This window comes from Protomyctophum parallelum (genome assembly GCF_964188405.1).
Source record: "Protomyctophum parallelum genome assembly, chromosome: 13".
NCBI lineage: Eukaryota > Metazoa > Chordata > Actinopteri > Myctophiformes > Myctophidae > Protomyctophum > Protomyctophum parallelum.
In genome coordinates, this window is record NC_139708.1 from 11,200,147 (window position 1) to 11,214,546 (window position 14,400).

Genomic DNA, 14,400 nt, shown 5'->3' on the forward strand with positions numbered 1-14,400 from the left:
TTTTGGTTTTATTCGAGGTTTTGTTTTCTTTCTCGAGTTTTTGGTTTTATTCAGGTTTTTATTCGAGGTTTGGGTTTTATTCAGGTATATAAATATGTCTGTGCTCCACTCTGACCACAAGGTGTCAGTGTAGGTCAAGTTATTGGTGATGGGCAACACAATTAAATTAGGCTTTATTGCCATGAGCATTGCTAAACACCGATACGATACGACAGGGATCATAGACATGATAAGAGCATATGTCTTCCTATAATAAAACTGTGAACAGTGCTGAATCTCATATTAAACTTTATTTCCATTCTATTACACAGTAATAATCCCATTCCCAATCACAGCAAAATGTCCATGTGCATCCGTACAAAAGGGGCACATGTGTAGTTTTAATTGGGAAAACATAATTATTAGCGGTATTTATTTACCGTTTCATCCAAAATAAACAGATTACACCGTGCAATTACAATGCATTCATAATTAATACAAAAAATAAAACAAGATGATCACAACATAGACCTTGCATAAAATAAGATTGCACATTCCTGATTAGCAATGCATTGTTGAGAAAACAGTCAACAACTTCCTATGAAACAGCAATGTTCGCTCTGAACACACACCATGAGTTTAAGTAGAGCAAGGGAATTTCAACGCAGAACAGACTTATAATTTCCAGTGGCTTGATTTCAGTGCAAAACCATACATAAAAACCATTGTTCAGTCAGCTACACATATATAGAGCCAGGCTCAGGATGCATTTTTCTCATAGACATTTCAAAATGTATTTATTTAAAGACCATATAAGCGTCATACAAAGCCAAGAAAAATTGTGTTTGTTGTCATGATTAGTCACGGCAAGAGTTGGCTTTGTCCGCGGCGCAAACGTCTTTAAATAAATACTTTCTGAAAAGTCTATGAGGAAAATGAACGGGGATTTCTTTTCTGGGTCTCTCGGGGGGGCGGGACTGCGACGCTCTATAGGGCTGCACAGTTATGGCTAAAGTGACCATCCCAATTAATTGGTCTACAATGCCGTTTAGCCCATTAAGACCGGAGGTCAATTCTAAAAATGCCTTCTAAAAAAGTAGTTTTTGTAATTCTAAATCATTCAACATTTTCCAAACACTTTCAAGATTTTTCAAAAATCATCAAAAATAAGATACGAGCTTGTATAGCTGCTATTTTTGAATAGCCAACGCTAAAACGACACGGATGCTTTCCCAACATGAATGGGTTAGTTCTCCGTAGTCCGTACCTCTGGGAAGGTGCTCCCTCAGATCGGCTGAGTCTATCAACAATCACATCTTAAAAAACAAAACACCTCAAAATGACTTGCGTTAGATACAACAAAACCCCAGGTTTTGCTGTATCTAACAGAAAACGTATGTTGTTCAGACGCTCGTGTGGCACAATGGTGACGTGCCTGCCCACCACTGGGGAGTCATGGGGGTTCGAATCCACCGCTCTGCATCCGGCTTTGCAGAGCATCTATATTGTACGAACACAATTGTCTCGTGTTCGGGAGAGGGAAGCCGGGCGTGGAGGGCGATATTTGTCACGGCACATAGTCCTACGGGTTGGGGGTGGGTACTGCCCAACACAGGGAGTGTAGGGCGCAGGCTCTACGTCCTCCCGGTGGGGGCTCCTCACTGGCAGGTCAGAAGGATACAAGAACAGCAGTGACAACACAGAAGTGTGTGGAGAGTAAATAATTTACATAACGACTAAATTGGGGAGAAAGTGGGGTATGTAAATGTGCTTCCTGTGCAGCACTTAGTAACTTTGTTTCGGGAAGATCAATAAAAGCTGATACAGCAATGATAGAAGTTGCAACAGCTGACCAAATACAGCATCTCAATTAATTGCCAGCTTTCATGATTACAAACTTTTTATGTAATAGTGCAGCAAGTAAAAACGAACTTGAGTTGAGGCCCTCCAGAAATAGGCAAACCTGACATTATCAATGTAATGTATTTCCTATCGCAATCCTGTTAACCACGTAACCACATATAATTACGTTTGTAGTGGATCAGGACTCCCCAGAATAGGGACTCTAGAGTTCTTGTGGTTAAACAATCTAAATAAAGTCAAAACAAAATCACAGACTCTGTGCCTTAAAATTATTTTTTTTAAGGAAAAAAGAAAAGAAAAGAAACAGTATACACTATTAACTGCTACAGCACAAATGGACAAACATGGAGGTGTAACAAGCCCTGCATGAGGGCAGCCATCATGCTCATGCCCCACAGTACATAACTTTACATTAACAAAGAGCACAAGCACCCAATGCTTCCCAGAATCCCATGAAACCCCTCGAGTGTGTATAGAAAGTAGTACAGCATGACTGCATGGAATGATTGTACTCATCTACATTCATTTCTTCTGGAGGTGTTTGGCGTAGTTGTTGCAGGCCTTCTGCATGTCCGTCAGGAAACCCGGCACTCCAGTCTTTTTGAAAACACAAGAACGTCTCGTCACCGAGCATCATGGGTAGATAATATCCCGTCACCGTCAGGCGGAAACCTTGTATGTCCAAAACCTCTACTTAAATGTAGGAAGTAAGTCGACAGTAAAGAACCTAGGGGTTATTATCGATTCAGATCTGAATTTTAATGCGCACATTAATCAAGCTACCAAGACAGCTTTCTTTCATCTCCGAAACATCGCACGTATTAGAGCTTATTTGTCTTTAGATGATGCTAAAACATTGGTCTATGCTTTTGTTTTTTCTCGATTAGACTACTGTAATGCCCTCCTCTCAGGCCTGCCAAAGAAATCAACGGACAGACTCCAACTCGTTCAAAATGCGGCTGCTAGAGTATTAACTAGAACAAAAATGAGAGAACACATTACCCCAGTTCTATCATCACTGCATTGGCTCCCAGTGGTTTTTAGAATTGTTTTTAAAATTATTTTACTTGTTTATAAATCCCTAAATGGTCTTGCACCTTCGTACCTCCGTGACTGCCTACCTAGATATGTCCCTAACCGCCCCCTCAGGTCCTCCACTGCTGGCCTGCTTGAAGTGCCGATTTTTTTTTTGCACAAAACAATAGCCTTCTGCTTCTACGGCCCAACAGCCTGGAATAAATTACCATTCCAGCTCAGACACGCACCCTCTGTAGACATTTTTAAATCCCAACTCAAGACACACCTCTTCACTCTTGCTTTTAGTTGAGTTTTAATATGTGCGTTCCTACCCTGTCCTGACTGATTTGCTGCATGTGGTGTTTTCATTTATTTTTTCTCTATGTTTTTATACTCTTATTTTGTTCTATCATTTTAACTACTTGTTTTATTGTACTCTATTTTTGTGTCCTGCCCTGTGAAGCACTTTGAGCTGCATTTATGTATGAAAGGTGCTATACAAATAAAGTTTATTATTATTATTAGAATTGATTGATTGAATACTGTATTAACAGCTTGCAAGTACAAACAGTACAGTAGGTACTACAGTTATACAATAATGCTAAAAGGAAAACTGAAAGATACCCGAGGGCATGTTATATTTGTGGTCCTGTATATAATTAACAGTTTTTATGCCCCATACCTTTTCAAAATAAAAGGCAAAGGCACTAGAGTGCCCAGCAGATGAGTTGGATTTTACTCTGAAAAGCCCTGCCTTCCAATTCCCCACAAAACCAGTAGGTATAATGTTCCATTACTACCTCACGCTGTCAAGTCTGATCTCTCTTTATATTAGTACAGAACATCGGTAGTTTGATCAAAACCATGGACAGCGCCGTATAGATTCAGAGATAATAACAAGGTTGTCGGGCCGTAAACAAGAAAGTGAATGGCTGCGCGCATGCACATACTGCTATAAATATATTGTATTTTTTTGGCTATAGTACGTGAAATAACCTCACAAGCTTGGCAAGCTTCCGCATGTGTCCGTGTGCGTCACAGAAGCTTGCCCTCCCTGTGAGATACAGACGAAGGAGGCGTCTACCTTTCTGTCTATGGTCGTGACAACCATGAACATGTCGACAGCAGACACACCCAGGAGGGGAAACAAAGAGAGGAACCTCTGACATCACCAAGACACACATCTGCTAGCAATAAGGACAGAGAGATGTGGACCACATCTCACACACATACACACACACACCTCATCAGTCCCTTGCACACAAAGCCTGGTTTAGTCAGTGTGTGCAAAGACAAAAGTCTTGGAACGCAACATATCAGGCCAGTTGCTTGCACAATGCCCTAATCATACATATTCAGATATAACTTTTTTCTGCAAGGTGTACACATAAATGCAATAAATAAATCACAGTATTTTAAAACAATCCCCTACATAAGACATAACACACAAACATGAGGTTTATGGCATTTTCATACAGTAAATGCCATCATTGCTATTGGACCTCTAAGCTTTAGTGTTTTTTACGAAAAAGTCCAAAAGCTCGAAACATAGCTCAAATTGGGGTGCAAAGTGACGTGTTTGTTGTAGAAAAAGAAAGAAAAGGTTTTGGACATTATGAGGTTTCCACTCGACAGAGGTTCTATTTATTTTACATTGCATGTGGATACTTTTCCACACAGTGGACCTTTGCTTTCAGTATTCAACTTATAGATAGGAACATGACAGAAGCCCATTGAATGGTCCATACATACCTTAGCTCCCCAGTTCACAAGCCAGGTAGGAATCATGCCCCCGGGGTTATCAAAGTAGTTCAGGAAAACTGAAAGAAAAGTTAATGTTCATATACAGTCATTAAACCAGAATAGTATCTCAATTGCCAATGAGATCCATGGTGCTGAGGGATGAAGGCAGCAGCTCATGTAGCATGCAGTAAAATATTACAGGTCCAACACATATCATAGATATTTCATATAGATGACTGACATCTCATCAAGTTAAGTCCTAGATCGAGACATTCCCATGTGGATTCCATGATCTCTGTGAATCAATTTCGTTTCGGTATCACCAAATGAAGAGAGCCGAGGCGAAAAGCTGAAGCAAAAGGTGACATGTTGCCATTGTGATTTTGTGTTGTACACAAATAAAAGGGTTGGACAGCACTATAGCAAGCAGCTACATTGATGGAGTAACTGCAGTGGAAAACAAAAGTGCCTGGTACCAAAAGCAAGGCGAGGGAGTAAACTCAATAAGTAATGAACTCACATCTGAAAGGTTTTGTTAGGCCATGCCCCAATCTGCGATTTGTAAAAACAAACCACCCCTACACAAACGCTCTGCTTCCAAAACAACAAATAGTACAATATGTAAAATTAGGTTTGGCATTATGTTCCTGCTGTTCTGCACAGACAACCAACCAGATATCACAAATTGAGTCGTCAACCTTTGTTTTTACTGAAATATCTTGGACCATTAGGGTTTTATGTAAGATGTTTCTGAACAAGTATTCTATTGCTAGTTTGATCAATTTAAGTTTTTCCCCGCCAGGTTTAAGGTCAACTCGCTTCTCTGCCACTTCACAAGCCACTTGGCTTTATGCTGCGCCACACATCAAAAGTAGCAGCGTTGTTGTGAGCTTGTTCATCAGCTATTTTCTGTGCATGGCACATGGCATGCAAAATATAAATCATACCTAAAAAGATTGTACATTTGTAATTCCATACGAGTCAAGTGGAATCAAGATGGTAAATGCAGTGGAAAAGCAATGTAAGTCGATTGGAATCCTTTAGGATTCTAACATTTTTGGTTCCTTCGGGGGATCCATATGGACCCTTACAGATCTGCAACTCTGAGTGTCCGAATGGAACCAAATGGACCCATAAGGGTCCAGATCTGTAACTCTGAGTGTCTAAATGGACACAATAGTCCACTGTACTGACAGTGTAATAAAACCGCTTCCGGAAACTGTTCCAAAAGTGATGGAACCGATTCCGGTTTCCATCACTGTTGTTTCCGATTCTGGATCCCAACCCCTAAATGGTAAGTGGAGTTTACTTCGAGTGCCACTGTCTCCATCGCTCTCCATGGCCAGACTCTGCTTGTAGTCCTTCACCCTTATGACGCCACTCTTCTCCAGACACGCCGTGCCCAAGGAGCTCCGCGCCAGGACGACCCGGACCTTCCGGTCGCCCACGTCCAGGTCTCGGCGCTCCCTCACATACACATACTGAGGTCGGAAATGTTAAAGCGCAAATAACATAGACAATATGATATTACATATTAAAAGCAGTTTTAAATTGCATTATGTCCCTCAACGTTATTTCTAATGGTTTGAGCCTCAATCATCACTGATATAACCAGTTTCTTTCTGGACTTTTTTTTTTCTTTCAATTATCTAATGTGATCCTGGGCTCTACACACCCTCTCCGCCAACCTAGTCCCCATATATGGGGGACATTCCAACCAGTTCCTTTCCCCTCCATCAGGCGCCCCGGCTGGCCAGGGGGAGGCAGTTTAGAGACCAGGATTACTGCATGTTTTTTGTGAGGGCACCTACCCTAGGGGACACGGGGAGAACATGCAAACTCCACACAGAAAGGCCCTTTGCCAACCCCGCCTTCGGGTATGGGCACTGATGACACGGAGGAGGAAACACGCCGCCAGCACCCAAAGCGTCCCGAGCGGGAATCGAACCCAGGACCTTCTAGCTGTGAGGCGACAGCACTACCAACTGTGCCACCGTGCCCCCCCCCCCTTTCTAGAATTTGAAAGCAGTTTTAGCTGCAGTACCACAATGTCCTGAGGTGGTGGGGGTGCTGATATGCAGATTATTTAATATTTGAGTAATTATAATACTGTTGCTAGATAAAACCAGGCTTGTTTCCATTCCATGCGAGCTTGGAAAATCAACAATGGTGGACATTGTAAACAAAGTGGAAATGCAAATTTGGAACTGAAGACTGAGGAATTGATGACATCACGATGACAAAATCAGTTGAGCTGTACCTGAGAGCAATTTCCATTAAAGCACCTGATATGATAGCCTGATTGTTCAAAATTGAAAAAGTTGAATGTTATTAAAGTTCCTTTAAAGGAGAATTCCATACTAAAAGGCTTTCTTACCTTTCTTTATAGTTGTTACGTCCCCACCAAAGAGGTCCAGGTGTTATTTTGTGCAAAAGCTCCTTATTGGCTATTTCCCCTACCATAAGCCCTAAATGAATTGCATTGAATTGAATGGGAATTGAATGGGGCGTTGTGCTAATTCGCTTATTTCCATCGCTCAAAATTATAATTTCTTTGTATATATCCTCTCTTCATAATGTAAATAATATCCCAAGCGGCACACTTTACTACTTCTTTCGATGGAAATAAGCGAATTAGCATAACACCCCATAGCCCCATTCAATTCCCATTCAATGCAATGCAATTCATTGAGGGCTTATGGTAGGGAAAATAGCCAATAAGGAGTTTTTGCACAAAAAAACACCTGGACCTCTTTGGTGGGGACGTAACAACTACAAAGAAAGGTAAGAAAGATAAAAAAGCATTCTAGCATGGAATTCTCCTTTAAGGGCATCGGTTCTCAAAGTGGGGTGTTCCAGCAAAAGGTGTTTCTATTTTGTTTTGACCTGCATGTTAAAAATAAAGACAGAAAGAAAAATCTGATCAAAAAGGTGTGAACTAGTAGATGTGATATACACCTTTAATGATGACATGGCTAAGGCTGTCACAATTACAATAATTTAGCTGACAATTTACTGTCACACACATATTTGTGATTATAGGTTTCCAAGTCCACTGTCACCTCCCCATAGAATTCTATCTACACTAAATATAATCAAACAGCAGACATATTTTATCATGGGGTCCCTGCCCCTGGCACACTATGGGGGTCTGGGGCCTAATATGTATCAATTTGGTGGTCCTGGACAGGAAAACGTAATGGAGACGGAGAGATGGAAACATGGTCCGCACCCTCCCCTCAGTGTAAAAGGATCAGTTACCTTACCTCTTGAGGAGACAATCTCACTCCTATATTGATTCAGCCTGTGGGAGCAAGTCTTGGCTCATTGCAAGTCTATAAACCATGCGCTGTCACTTCAATTCACTGTAGCCGTTTAAGAAAGGCAAAGAAAAGGAATAACATGTCAAGTAAATATGATTTTGTGCACAACTGAGGATCTCCTCCCTGTAAGGTTGTATATGATGCCAATGTCAATATGTGCAAATGACTAGCATAAGAAGGATACATCTCTGTTCGACAGAGGGAACGGGTATTTCACTTCCCAGTAGATCGCTGGGTGCCCATCAAAGTCCTTCTCATACAGCTCTGCGCACACACACAAACACATGGTTGAAAACAATGCAATTGTAACATAAAATGTACAGTCCTTTAATCACGGTATGATTAGAGGCTACACAAAACCGAAAACAGATGGCGAGAACCCAGATTCATTTGAACCTCTTGAGCCCTATATAACTGTCACATTGCTTGAAAAATGTGCTTTTTTTATATATTTTTTTAACATAGGTAAGATCTTATTTAATGATGAAAGAAAAGAAAAGAGAGCAGGTTGAACGTTGGTAATAAAGATCAAGGTACAAACAGTCTGGACGTACGCCGTACGCCAAATTAAAAGTGCTTGTCCGTAAGTTGAATAGATTGTTGGCCTTCGTATCCTATGGTCAGCGGGTTTTATGCAATTGGATGCAATCCAGCTCTTGACTACACAACAAACGAAGCCTAAGGCAGCTGACAGGCTGTTCAACTCTCTTTGCTCTGCACGTTCCAAAACAGAGGGTTAAAAAAAAAGAAAAGGAAACTGTAACACGTTTCAGATCTGTCAAATTAAACTGATGCAAGCTAGGGCTGGGCGATATGACAAAATCTCATATCACGATATAGAATTTATTTTATCACGATAACGATATACTCACGATATAGAATATTTTTTACGATACCTATTTTTTTTATCTAAAAGAATAAATTTTTGTTCAGGTCGAGTACTTTACTGTACTTGGGCTGTACTGTACTGTACTGTACTGTACTGTACTGTACTGTACTGTACTGTACTGTACTGTACTGTACTGTACTGTACTGTACAAGCTCTCCTCCCTGGCCTCTGTCTGTGTTAGGCTGCACAACAGTGACACTTGTTGGTGACAATAGTTATGCTATTTCCGTGCTCGGATACAGGGACAGGGACACACATAGCTGTCTATAATGGTTGCACCACTCAAAAAACAATTAAATTCACATTATCCAGTCTAATTATATGAATATAATACTGATGCCCTTCCCATGCACAGACAGGCCCAAAGCAAGTACAAAATATTACAAAATAAAATGTATATAATAATAATTAGAGGCTGAACTCAATTGTTCAGCCTCTGTAGACATTTTTAAAGCACAGCTCAAGACCCACTTCTACAACATTGCTTTTAATTGATCTTTTATTTTTTGTTATTCATGTCCTCACTGTATTGCATTACTGCTTGTTTTTTAATGTCGTTGCCTTGCTTTTCTTTTTTTCTCCATTGCTCTGTAAAGCACTTTGAGAGCTGCATTTCATGTCATGAAAGGTGCTATACAAATAACGTTTTATTAGTATTATTAATAATAATTATTATTATGACAATTAAAAAGAAAAAAGAAAGAAAGAAGACACAGAAGTACAGGCCTGTGTCTGCATTAAATTGGCTTAAGGAAAAAATAAATATCTCATGTCACAGTTTGTCACTACAGTTGTTTCAGTTCATTTAAGCTCTGTATAGGGAATCAACATGTTCTGTTGTAGTTATAGTTTAGTTTGTTAAAGACGTTGGGCAGCTTAACGATGTTTAATTGACTACAGGCGATAGAGTGAGAGAGAACGCGATCTTGTCGTCAACTCTCCATGCCCATGGAGAGTGCGTATATGGGAGTCTGGGACGAGTGGGGCTTTTTCTTTTCCTTTTTTTTGATGATCACAACAAAGTCAGCGTCTTGTGTTGTTGTTGTAAGCTGTTGCTGAATTAAGGACTTTTCAAATGGAATAATTTATTTGGAACAATAAAACAAGACAGAGACACGCAGCAGGAGGACTGCACAGGTAAGAGGAACGTCTTGGAAGAAGTTTGCAGTGCACCCGACGACGGACAAGCTTATTGTTCAACTGTGTAAAACATGCGTGGCTCACGCAATTTATCAATTTGACCCAACATGAAACCTGCATTTATAACAGTGAATGACCGGTTACTTTAGGGCGCGTTCGGAAATAGCGCACTAGGCGGACTGTGCATTGTGCAATGCAAACTGATAGATGAGTTCGCTCTGGTGTGGTATTTCCGAACGTGCCCCTTACACCGCTCTGAATCTCGTCAGCCATCATCTCCCTTCATGTAATCAAAACCACTTCCATATCCATACAATGGAAGACGTTGCCCCTCTTTTAGGTGCAAGCACCACCTCGGCTTGTGTTGTGGTCGTGTTGGCCTGCTTAGAGTATATAATAGAGAAGACATCCGAAAGGTGTTCGCTCACTGTTTTCAGTGCGCGCGGTGGGCTGCTGGGCATGCCGTATATAAGCGCTGTGACGTAAAATACTGCCGTAAAGCGAAACGGCGATATAAGCGATATAGCTTTTTTTTCGTGATAGACATTTTCTATCGAAAATACGATATATATCGTCATATCGCCCAGCCCTAATGCAAGCCTCTTTCAAGTGATTTCAGACATCCAAGAGCTGGAGCGAAAGATGTGCTTCCACTTAGGAAACAAAAAAGATCAACCCCCACAAGTCAGAGATATGTGTGGGGCTGTTAGTCATTTACTACAAATCAGCGTCCCACATGGTTCTACAAAAGGACAGCAGACAGAGATGGACAAAAGTAGATAATTCGAACGATGGGACTTTTGAGTTCAACACTGATTCCGATTTGAGTCCTAAGACCACCGATAACACTGATTACCGATGGTTTCACCAATATTTTGTGAAACTTATAGATTTGTTATTTTTGAACATTTTCAAAAAGGTTACAAATCGAGACACATCGGCTGCATGACTGCCCATACCCATGTCGTCAAAAAGTCCAATGAAAGCTAATATGTCAGCAATCTGATGTAGTGGTCAGGCAGGCCAGTGATTGCCACATGCAAAAGCACATCTCTACATTGACCCAGCTAGTGGGTTATGTGTGAGCGCACATAACGGAGCCCCCGCTCTTCGCCCTACCCCAACTGTATGTTTGGAGTACACTCCACTGTAGTGACCCAGAAGTGCTAGTGTTTGAAAAGAAACAATTCTCAACTTCACCACTCTGTGCCCCCCTAGTGCCTGGCAGGTGATTAAATATTTGCACTGTGAGTATGTGCCATCCATTTTCTCAAAACATACTTAGTTTCTAAAGGAAAAATATTAACACTGTTCCTTGTTCACTGCTCTGATTGCATTAGTTGAAGCTCAGTAAAAACTGAAGGGTAGGGCCAGGGTATTGGATTTGGCCCAAAGTGTTGCTCAGGGGAAGTCAAAGCCAATTCATAATTTGCACGACAAGTGTCGAACGGCATGGTGCAAAGCATAAATTAGCCTAAAAGCAGAGCGTGATTAAGCCAAGGATCGAACCAGGCACCGTCTGAATCCAAGGCTTTCCTGATTCCAAGGCAGGCCGCTCTACCTCCTGAGCTACTGCAACCCTACAGCACATGGCAAAATCCTGTTAGTTTAGCTCTGACCCCGTAATGGTCACTCTCAGAGCTAAACGGACACTGGGGATTTTGCACAGTATACAAGCAATTACCAGAATATACAGTAAGAAACAACAAAACTAGGAAAAGACTAAACTAGTGTAAACACTTTAATCTAAACCAGTGTTAAAATAAGTACTTAATTTTTACTTAATACCACAATGTGGAAATATTGCATCAAAAGTAAATGTCCTGTGCTCAAATTGTAATTGAATAAAAGTGCTGGCATCATACTAGTGTATACTTATTACTTACAGTACCAAACCAAGTATGGTCCACTTCAAAATATTGTAATTAGTAATGCATTAATGTGTTCAACCCTTTAATGTTGTTGCAGCTGGTAAATTGGAGGCTGATTTTAATGACTGTATTAACCTATATAATAAATGAATAATACCTCATGTATCACTCAATGTATGTATTTTTTTATAATTTCACTCTGGAAAGTTGTCATGTAATAAAAAAGTACAATATGTGCAAACTTACTTGGCAAATACCCCAACAACAATTAAAAGAAGTGGACACAATTATTACTATGCACATGTTATATTTGCCTCCGAGATGTATAATGAAGTATAAGCACCTCGTACAGTACTTGTCTTCCACCACTGGTCTAAACCCAAATACATCCTACTCTAGTACTCTAGTGTCTACATGACTACAGACAGCGTCTACATTGTCACTACTGTTACCTTGTGGTTACTGTTGGGATGGAGACAAGAGGCACGTTAAGGATGAAGGCAGAACACAAATGAGATGGTTATTTCACACTGTGGTCAAATAGTTGGTGAGTCTAGAGAAGGGCTGATATAACTTATATGGGTGATATGACTATAAGACAGTACTAATGTCACACATGAGTCTACACTTTTTAAACACTTAAACCCTATACGTGGTTGACCGGAGTCCTGCAGGTCTCTAAACTAGTGACTGGCCATATATGGAGCATGTCGTGAGTGTACAGGGTTTGATGAGTTCAGATCAACATATGGATGGAATGTCAGAACAGGTCAGCTCGATCGAAGGGTGGCTTGAGTGTCTTGAGTGTACAGGGTTTGATGAGGGCCCAGGTAGGGTCGGGCCTTAAGTTTCGGGCCTGTTGAGAACTCTAGCCTAGGCTACTAATAACTTTGGGGCGGGCCCGTCTGGAGTCAAAAGGGAGACATCGAAGAGGAAGGACGGGTGGGGAGGGATCCGAGGGATCAACATATGGACCGTCAGAACAGGTCAGCTCCATATATGGAGATCTAAGGGCTTGAGGTCAGATGTAGAGTTGCTGGCCAGCTCCATATATGCAGATCTAGGTTATGACGGACAGGTTTTGCAGGTTTTCATATTAATCTGCGACCTACGGTCACAATTATTACCTTTGACATATGAATCCCATTGTTTGCGGTAGTCCAGGTCCATGTATACATCAGCACACAGCTCTGGGGTGCAACTGGCCAGAACACCAAATACTTTGTACTCATAAAGGCCAGTTTCCTGCAAACAAGCAAACAACAGTTTCCGTTCTTTACACACACACCCACAGTATGCAGCTAATCCCTGCACACCACAGAACTGACATTATTATAGTCTGTAGAACAGAACACTCAGGAAACTACACTTCGGATTCTGAGAAGGGTTAATTAGTTTCCTACAGCTTTAAGTCCAAACATCTTATGATGTCTGTCAAGCTGAGCTCACACCGGTTCATAATAAACTACATTTTTATTAGAATAGAAATCAAGACATCAAGTTATTTCAAGTCACTTTACATGTAGAGCAGGTCACACTTTAGAGACCACACACACACACACACACACACACACACACACACACACACACACACACACACACACACACACGATCAAATGTAAACGTTCAAATTGTATCTAATAAAGTCTAATTCATTTCCGCATGTTTCACACAAACTGGCCGCTAGGAGGCCACCACCAGAAAACATAATATGGATGAATGACCATTTAAATACATTCCCACCCAGGCCATATTATAAATGAAAGTGATAAGGGGGGACAGAGATGTGGACACTGTGGACAAAATGGTTTGTTTATTTCCCTGGACACCTATAATTCATAAACCAACTCGTTACAATCACACACTACGGTAATAAGTGACTACCGCATCGTTTAACTTCGCCCAGTGAGCTTGTATCTCGGCTATTTCTGGGCTACGTTCGTTCGGCTGTGTTCCAACAACATTAATAACGCTGTTACCTTGTCTAAAAGCCGGTATATCTGAACGCCCATGGTCTCGGTGAAGAGCTCCCACCCTCCCTCCAGCTGGGGTTCGTCCAGCTCCTTGCACGCATCGTGGAAGTCATCATCTGTGAAGCCACACAGTGACATGTTGGATGTGTTATGTATATGTATCCTCTCTCTCTCTCTCTCTCTCTGTCACTGACACTGTGTGATCGAGTCACGTGACCACAGTGCAGTGCAGGTGGTCACGTGACTGCCTGTGTTCTGCGTCACAGAGACATTCCTGTGTGAGTGCTTGTGTGTATGGTAATAGAGCACCGAAGTCCTGACGTAACTCGCTCATCCCTTCGATTCCCCCTGGTTCGCGGAAGTAATTTCTCTATGGAGAATAACATGGGGTGATCTTAATATCGTCTACTATAAGCGTTGTGGTCCAAAAATAAACAAGCTGTCTCGGCGTTATTGTCAGGGAGGTGTCTCTGTATCGTTTGCAACAGTCAGTCACTCATATATGATAGGCCTACAGTCTGCTTCTAGCGAAAATGTAACTAATTCAGTAGCAGTAGCATTAGCGTTTTCTCTCAGTCAGTTGATTCTTCATATCCATATGA

At 41.2% G+C, this 14,400-nt stretch overlaps 1 protein-coding gene across 4 annotated transcripts; it reads right to left on the reverse strand.

Moving 5' to 3' along the window:
• Positions 1-271: 271 nt before the first annotated feature.
• pctp (phosphatidylcholine transfer protein) lies at positions 272-13,947 on the reverse strand. Of its 4 annotated transcripts, XM_083779535.1 has the most exons (8): positions 13,805-13,947; positions 12,953-13,070; positions 8,110-8,189; positions 5,912-6,083; positions 4,612-4,679; positions 2,363-2,439; positions 1,593-1,640; positions 272-1,561 (listed from the first exon to the last, which is right to left on the reverse strand). In XM_083779535.1, exons 1-6 carry the CDS (start codon positions 13,934-13,936, stop codon positions 2,365-2,367), a joined length of 645 nt encoding a protein of 214 aa, XP_083635661.1. In that variant the 5' UTR covers positions 13,937-13,947; the 3' UTR covers positions 272-1,561; positions 1,593-1,640; positions 2,363-2,364. The 4 variants fall into 4 exon arrangements, with proteins under 4 accessions (XP_083635661.1, XP_083635660.1, XP_083635662.1 ...); XM_083779534.1 differs by having other exon boundaries at positions 1,593-2,439; XM_083779536.1 differs by having other exon boundaries at positions 1,593-2,532.
• Positions 13,948-14,400: the final 453 nt, after the last annotated feature.

Excerpts from the sequence above, each read along its gene's own strand:
- pctp (XM_083779535.1), bottom strand. The coding sequence starts at position 13,936 with ATGTCACTGTGTGGCTTCACAGATGATGACTTCCACGATGCGTGCAAG. Across the intron at positions 13,071-13,804 it reads TATACCGGCTTTTAGACAAG|GAAACTGGCCTTTATGAGTA; the intron begins GTAACAGCGTTA and ends GCTTGTTTGCAG. Across the intron at positions 6,084-8,109 it reads TCCCTCTGTCGAACAGAGAT|TATGTGTATGTGAGGGAGCG; the intron begins GTATCCTTCTTA and ends TTCCGACCTCAG.